General features: G+C 34.3%; 2 protein-coding genes across 2 annotated transcripts; both read right to left on the reverse strand.

The window, feature by feature from the left end:
* Positions 1 to 445: 445 nt before the first annotated feature.
* On the reverse strand, positions 446 to 3408 carry LOC106315602 (protein FIZZY-RELATED 1). The gene is made up of 9 exons (XM_013753376.1): positions 2773 to 3408; positions 2056 to 2178; positions 1848 to 1952; positions 1500 to 1742; positions 1241 to 1435; positions 1074 to 1175; positions 930 to 992; positions 749 to 817; positions 446 to 676 (listed from the first exon to the last, which is right to left on the reverse strand). Exons 1-9 carry the CDS (start codon positions 3235 to 3237, stop codon positions 623 to 625), a joined length of 1419 nt encoding a protein of 472 aa, XP_013608830.1. The 5' UTR covers positions 3238 to 3408; the 3' UTR covers positions 446 to 622.
* A 3416-nt stretch (positions 3409 to 6824) lies between these two features.
* LOC106317052 lies at positions 6825 to 7948 on the reverse strand. Its single transcript, XM_013754912.1, has one exon. The coding sequence runs from the start codon at positions 7856 to 7858 to the stop codon at positions 6917 to 6919; it is 942 nt and encodes a 313-aa protein (XP_013610366.1). The 5' UTR covers positions 7859 to 7948; the 3' UTR covers positions 6825 to 6916.
* Positions 7949 to 8592: the final 644 nt, after the last annotated feature.

Consider the following 8592-nt stretch of genomic DNA (forward strand, 5'->3'; position numbering starts at 1 on the left):
AGATTTGGAAGCAGAGCGAATTTGTTGAACTTTGAATATTTTTTTTTTGAACTAACGAGAGGTTCGGGTCCAAGCTCTAATCGCCCCTGATCCAAAACCATAGCATATAATATTAATTTCATCCCAACAGTCACTCGAATGACAATGGTCGAGATCTTTTTCAGTTGAGATACATCTGGTCACTTTGAATATTTTGAGCAACAAACCATAATTTTGCATCCTCAACAGCCTCTACGTAAACCAGATGTCTCTACGTCAGAGGTGATTTTGTTAGTAATAAATCAAAGTCGTTCTGGTTCTGTTACTGGAAACCTGGTCAATACCTTGGCGTGGTGCAAGAAGAAAATCTCCATTCTGCACTCTTTCGTGTAATAAAAATTATCATTCATATATATATACAGATAAATGCAAATCTACACAAATCTAAAAGAAGCCCAGACCACACTAAAAAAACACTTCAATTTAAATCAGATTCCAATCTCCACCAATATAATACTGCATTTACATGATAAAAATACTACAAAAATCTATGGGGAGGTTTGGTTAGGACGACCAACTAAACACGGATGTGTTTGCCTTCTTCTTCTTCTTCGCAGGAGATTGAAATAATCATCTCAGGATTTCACCGGATTGTTGTTCTACCAAAAGACAACGCCCCTATTTTGCTCTCCCTGCTCTGAGAATTTAAACAGAGAATGGGGTGTTATGCATTATGATTAAGGATTAAAAAACAGAGAATATTCCTTACCTGAGATTTAGGGGAAGGGAAGACATTCCAGAACCTTAAGGTTTCATCTCCTGCTCCTGTCACGATCGTCTGGCAACAAACAAGACAAGTATGTTGATGCAAGTGTAGATAAATAAACAAAAACACAACAAAATATGAATTACGTAAATGAAAAAAAAAAAGACAAAAGACAAAGACTAACCTGTCCATCAGGTGAAACAGCAAGATACAGAACACGGAACGTGTGTCCGGTGAGAGTTGCTAACTGTAAAAGAGAAAATTACATTTTCAGTTCTTTAAAACTCAGCAAGAAACTGAAAATAAAAGAAGACAGTAACTCTTTTACTTTAGACATGGTTGGGTACTTCCAAACGATGATTTGGTTTTGAGAGTATCCGTGCGTGCTCACAAGCTCATTCACGTTCTTAGACCAAGCCAAATTACACACCTGAAATGGTCTTGGTTCAGTTTTATTTACCCCGAACTGTTCGCTTTTTTGTTTCCAAAGGTTACCTGACTAGTGGTGTCCACGCAACTTAAAGAAGTGTTTGTCGTTGTGTTCCAGAAACGGATACATCTATCAGCAGTGCCACCACCGGAGGCAAGAAGTCCGTGGAGATGCGGTGACCACGCAATGGCTTTAACCGCTGCTGTGTGCTCACAGTATCTCAAAACCGGTTGTGTTGAATGTTGGTTCCACACAAGAAGCTGCAACCATCACACTATAATCATTAAGCATTCTCAGAACCAAAATGAAGATTATATGTTATACCTTATTGTCGTTTCCGCCTGATGCTAGCTCGCGGTTGTCATAAGACCATTTGAGACCACAGACTTCGGATTTGTGACCAGTTAGTTTACTGACATGATCTTCTTGACACCGTATGTCTCTCTGAAGTATGCTCTTGTCTCTGCTACCAGAAGACAAAACCGATGAGCTCCATGCTAATGCTCCAACTCGTAGTCGATGACCTTCCATCGTTCTTATCCTCTTGCAGCGCAACGCATCCCAAATCTAATGGAAAGCAAAAAAGAAAACAGCAAGAGTGAGTTCTACACAAGACAATTATTATCATAAAAGACTCCAAGAGACAAAATGTATCTATTGTTCCTAACTTACCTCTACAGTTCCGCTACTAGTTCCAATCGCCAAATGTGTTCCACGTAGTGCCCAGCTGACTGAGCAAACGCTCTCGTCAATCCCGATATCACATAACTTAGTTACCTGCAAATAGCAGCAATGCATTCCAAGTCTAAAACTCTTGAACACTCTTTTAAGACAAGAAGAAGAAGAGGAAGAAGAAGAAGAAGAAGAAGAAGAAACTCACCTTGCTAGTACAAGCATTCCACAAATAAACGCAGTTGGCTAATCCAACTGCAAGAACATTTTGTGCCGACCAATCCACGAGATTCAAGTAAAAATCATCTTGCAGAGCCGGCGCATCCAATACCTAACAACAACATTCACAGGACAGATCAACATTTGAAATCATTGGATAAAGAGTAGACATTATTTACACACATTCTTCACCAACAGAGACTTAACAAAGATCTCACAACTATCACAATATTAATACACTCAGAGAGGTGAATTTTTTAGGAACACAATCAAGAATCGCAAATTCTAAAACACCAAATATACATGGAAACATCCAAGAAAGCACAAAATCACACAATATATCTAACAACAAATCATATACAGGACAAAATGCAATTTCAGGAATAATCTAGATTTGTAATAATTGAACAAAGAGTAGCAATTACACACTCTTCAAAAACAATCCACTACAACACTAGCAAAGACTTGACAAACATCCCACAACTTTCACAGATAAATACATTCAAAAAGGATGAAATTTGACCAACATAATCAATAATTAAATGTCTGAAACACACAACTTCACACTAGTAAACAAAACTTTCAACTCAAAGATAGAAAACAGTTCAATACAACACTAGCAGAAAGGTCTCACCTTTCACACATAAATAAACTCAAAGAGACAACATCCAAGAAAACACACAAATTAACACGCTAAAGCCCAAACCTTGTAAGCCGACTTAAGAATGTTCCTCGTCGGCTTCACGGGACTACGGCTAACACCAGGAGACTCATCATCACCAGCCCCACCAAGCGGCGAGAACGAGTTAACCGGCCTCTGCGTCTCCGTCTTATACCGGAAAATCTTCCTGGACGGAGAGAACCCAGTAACGACGTCTCTCTTCTCCGGCGTATCCGGTTCGAAAAGCGCGGCCCGGAGCATGCCGGCGTAAGAACCGGGCCCGTCTTCTTTGCCGTCTTTGTTAGGCGAGGGTTCGAGGCCGAAGAGGGCGAAGTTGGAACCGGATCTGCTGGGGATAAACCGGTCGGAGTAGATGGGTTTGGAGGGGGAGTGGTAATGGTTGGAGTCGATTAAACGGTTGATTCGTTGGGTCTCGAGTGAGACCGTCGGTCGATTCATTGACGGTGGGAGGTTGAGCTTCTTTGGAGGATCTTCTCCGTCAACCTCCATGGTTGATTTGATTCTCTTGCTGCTTCTTTCCTCCGCCAGGTTTTCAGATTTGGATTTGCGCTTATCTTTGGATTCTGTCCTCTTTTTTTTTCTTCTCTTCGCTTCGCTTTCTTTTTTTTTTTTCCCCGGGAAATTCTTGAGGGCAACAGAATGGATCTAGGGAAATTTGGTGCGAAAACGGAGGCGTGATCAGCTGTGGTACGGTGTACTGTTATGTATTTATGGACCGTTTTATTGGGCCTGTAAGTCTACCCTGGTAGGTATACGGCCTAATAAGTGTTTCTGATGCAGCCCAATTAAGTTCTTTTATTTTCGTGGTGTCCAATACTTGAATTCCTAGTTTTGGCAAAAATATTTGTTTATGACAAAATTGTGCAGAGATCAAATGGAAGTAGTTTATGTAAAATTTATTTATGATCTTATTATATAAAGTTTGGTTCTTCAAATTTGCTAATTAATATGATCGCAACACATGAATTCCATATGGGAAAAAAGAACACTGGTACACCTTGTCTCCTTGGCGAGAGAATCTGCACGAGAATTCCTAGTCCTCGGTAGATGGCTGATGTTGAACTCCAAGAAACCGGCTCGTTGAAATCGGAAGGAAGCTAACTCAGAGGCAAAGGCCGGCCAGTCAGTAGGGTTAGCAATCATATCTACCATGTCGGAACAGTCCGTCTCGATATGAATCACGGTGTACTGTAATTCTCGCAAACAGGACATCGCCCATATGAGTCCTTCCATCTCTGCATGGAGGCTTGATAGGTTTTTCCTGCAACCTTGTAGTCCAAATCTTTCGACTCCCATTTGATCTTTGTAGAACCACCCTAAGCCACTAACCGTGCTATTATCGATCCATGATGCATCGATTTGGCAGGTCGGACGTTGGGGGTCGACACATGTGCTAATCTATCTCATAATTAAAAATATATATACTAAGATATTAACAAAAACAAATTTTATTAGAAAGCATTACAGTATTATTTAATAGTAATTTTCTTTTTTTTAAATCCTAATCAAAAGATAATTGCAAAAGACTTTTTGATAATATTTTTCTTTATATTATTGCGACATGGGTTTAAATATATAATGATTAAACTTATGTATAATAAGATAATAAAAATGAATTTTGGTAAAACTACTTTTAAAAGTTATTTAATAGTAAAAATATTTTTTTTAAAAATATTTAGTAGTAATTATTTTAGAAATTTTCTTTTTTCAAAATCCTAAAAAAAATTTGAAAACAATTTATTTAATATAATTTTCCTTTTCTAAAATTTTAAAGAAAATATAATTATAAAATACTATATTGAGCTTTGTTCTTTAAAATTGCTAATTAACATGATTGTGACACATGTCAGTTATATATTTAAAAATATGAAATATGTTAAAATATCTCATAATCAAAAATATATATATACTAAAATAATGAAACAGTTTTTTTCTTTAAAATTAATTATAAATATTATTTAATAGTCTTATTATTATTATTATTATTAGTATTTTTTATAAAAAACTTGGTTCTTCAAGGTTGCTAATTTACATGATTGTGACAATGTTAGTTATATATTTGAAAATGTGATATGTGTTAAACTTTCTCATAATCAAAAATATATATACTAAAATAATGAAAAAATATTTTTCTTAAAAATTAATTATAAATATTATTTAATAGTCTTATTATTATTATTATTATTAGTATTAGTATTTTTTATAAAAAGCTTGTGTTTTTCAAAATTGCTAATTTACATGATTGTGATAATGTTAGTTATATATTTGAAAAAATGATATGTGTTAAAATTTCTCATAATCAAATATATATACTAAAATAATAAAAACATTTTTTTCTTAAAAAAACTAATTATAAATATTATTTAATAGTCTTATTATTATTATTATTATTATTTATTATAATGTTTATTTTAAGAGATACTAAAGATAGAGAATTATAAAAGATAAATATTAACTTTTAAGAAAAAAAATTAAACAAAAACGAATTGTAAAATCCTACAAGTACAATAAATTATTTAGTAACAAACATGAATAAAAATTAACTTTTAAATGAATAATATTAATTTTTTAAAAGCCTAATTAAAAGAAATTTTAAAAGTACTCTTATTATTGTCTTATAAGTAACTAACTTTCTTTTTTTTATAGATAATTTTGTATGTTGAAAAAGTATGACCAAAAATAGCTACAAATATTTCACATTCCACATATTATTTTTACAAAACACAATAGTATTTACATGAAAAATATTACCTCAATATTTTCTTTTAATTTTTTGATACAACTAAACTTTTTATTATCCTTATTACATCTTATGATGCTAACATATTTTTTTTATTTTGATGTTGTTATCTACATGAGTATGTGTGAATATGAAGAATATGTATTTGTATGTATAAGACAAAATATATAAATAATAAACAGAATTTTTTCTATTAAAAATAAAATAGTTGTATAAAAATCTAAAAAAAAAATTGAATACAATAACTAGTAGGTCAAATATCTTATTACTAAAATTTGAATGTTTCAATACAGGTCTGCAGGAGCTATTGTCTACTTACTAATACGTGGGTTTTAAGCCTTGTATAAAAAAAATACAAAGTGTTGTTACTAGTTCGACTGGAAAAAAATAACCAAAACAAAATTAAGAAATCACATGATTAATAATGTTTTAGACGAAACTAATATTATATGGTGGGGTTTAGAACTGAAGTCGGTGTAAAAGATTGTGGTGATCCAAAAAACTTGTAATTATAAAATTCATCTAACCACTGTCGATACAATTTAAAAGAAAACTCTAGTAAAAAAGAATCTTTTCGCTATAATTCATTTCTCTTTTAGGCTCTATAATAAATTCCTCGAGTTTTCATCCAATTCATAGTGTTTATACTTAAACGTATAAATAAAGATTACATATTCTGTTAATATGCTCTTAAATTAATTAACTAACCCAGAACAGGTTAAAGTAACAATACCTTGATCAATTACTCATTTTCTGAACAGTTAATTCCATGCATATATTATATCTCCTAGATAGTGAGACAGATCTTACATCTAAATTTAACATGTCATTCAAAAAAGAGAAAAAAACAAAAATAGCACTAAATCAAGTTTTTGTTCCCAAACTAGCACTCAAGGTCAAAAATCACAAAAATAGCACTTAATGTTTTATCAAAAGTCACAAACTTATGGTTTAGAGTTAAAGGTTGGGGTTTAGGGTTTAGAGTTTAGGGTTTAGGGTTTAGAGTTTAGGGTTTAGGGTTTAGAGTTTAGGGTTTAGGGTTTAGAGTTTAGGGTTTAGGGTTTAGAGTTTAGGGTTTAGGGTTTAGAGTTTAGGGTTTAGGGTTTAGAGTTTAGGGTTTAGGGTTTAGAGTTTAGGGTTTAGAGTTGAGAAATGAGGTTTTGGAGATAAGATTTCAAATTTCAAAAAATAAAAAAATTAAAATTTTAAAAGGATAAACTTAGAAAGGTGCTATTTTGGTCATTTTAGTTTTTGAGTGCTATTTTTGTGATATAAACTTAGAAAGGTGCTATTTTGGAGATTTGCCCTTCAAAAAAAGAAAGAAATAGATCTTACAAATCACAGTACAACATTTATAAGAAGCTCAAATAACACTAAAAATGGAAAACAAATGATCATTAAGGAGGATCTAACTATTAAGTTATGTTGTTACTTGCTACTGTACCTATTATTGGGATTAGCCCGAACGTGACCCACCATTGAAACCTGAAGTGCTTCTTCTTCATAAGCTCTCTGCTCTATCTCTTCTCTCATCGCTTTCTTCTTACCTTTCACTAACATCGCCACCACCAATAACCCTAGCAGCAACGCTCCAATCACTGACCCAATCACACTCCCTACCGCCACTTTCCACCGGCTCAACTTCCCACCTCCCCCGTTATTTACACCAGGTGAAGACGACGGCGTTATCACCCCACCACCACCACTACCATCATGATGTTTAGCCACGAGCGCATAATGCCCCTGTGCTGTTCCCAAGCAAACATAGGCTGAAACTTGCTCTTTGAACGTTATGTTACCGTTACTTGTGAAGCACGCACACAATAGAGAGGAATTTACACTCCTAGGGCTACCACTTGACTTGATGCTCAAGAAATCTATCAGAATATGGTCTTTCTCTGTGCCCATTAAGTTTACTTCATAAGGGTTCACAGCCACACCGTCCGGGTTAGAATTGTAGGCCAATAAACCGAGAACCGGAGTCACGAGCTGGTAATTGTAACCGGTTAAGTTATAACCGGTTGAGTAAATAGAAGAAGACCAGTTCAAACCCAAGTTCTGTCTCACCAGAATCACTCTCTCAACACATGGCTGCACACTCAAGCCCGGACCAAAGTGAAACTCTCCTATTCTTGCACCGTGTCTCTTCAAACTCCCGCATCTAAACTTAGCCGTATCGATATCAATGGACGAGAAATTTGCTGGAAGATGAATTTTCTGGACCGTGCCTGTCTTGACATGTATGTTGAAGTTTCTGATGGTGTAATCTCTGATCATTAGATCAAGGAGATGTGCTGATTGGATCGTCTGAGGTTTTGATTTCTGTAAATGAAAGAGAAGAATGATGAAGATAAATGGTATGGAGTCCATGTGAGCAGGATCCACAAGATTCTGAGAAGATTTTAAGTTTATTTAAGGGTTGGAAGAGAGAAATGGCCAGGAAGAGAGAGAGCAAGAGATTGATTGTGTGTTACTTTCTTGGCATGTGTTATGGGAACAGACATGATCAGTATATAGTATATACTATGTATTGTTTAAGACATAATAATGAATAAGCATGGCCGATGTTTATAATGCCTCTACAATATTATCCTACTTTTTGCTAGCCTCGTGACATTACTTTACTCTTTGTAGTCTGGTTAGATCATTGCCTATATTAGTTTATTTGCTGAAAGATTTGATTATATTCTTTGATCATTTGATTCATTTGCAATATTTTTTTCCCCCACAGTCTTAAACAAAAGTCTGTCTTTGTTGGCGTCAGAAACTATCCAAGAGAGAAAGGTTTACTAGAAACTTTTGCTAAAAAATGTCATCTTTCCACCAATACCAAATATAAGTAAACATGAAGAAGCTTTTAGATCCAATGTGGACGGTATAAAAAGGATTTATTTTGTCTACATCTAAACACCATGATTAAAATCCGGACAGAATGATACAACACATTTTACTACACAACAAATCATAAGATGAAAAGCATCCCTTCTAGTAAATCAAGAAATTGACAAATAGTAATATATATAAATCAAGAAATTGACAAATGGAAATTTACGTGGGTCAAGCATTAGTTTAGATCTTAATGAAATCATGTAGAGCAATGGAAG

This window comes from Brassica oleracea, chromosome C9 (assembly GCF_000695525.1).
Source record: "Brassica oleracea var. oleracea cultivar TO1000 chromosome C9, BOL, whole genome shotgun sequence".
NCBI lineage: Eukaryota > Viridiplantae > Streptophyta > Magnoliopsida > Brassicales > Brassicaceae > Brassica > Brassica oleracea.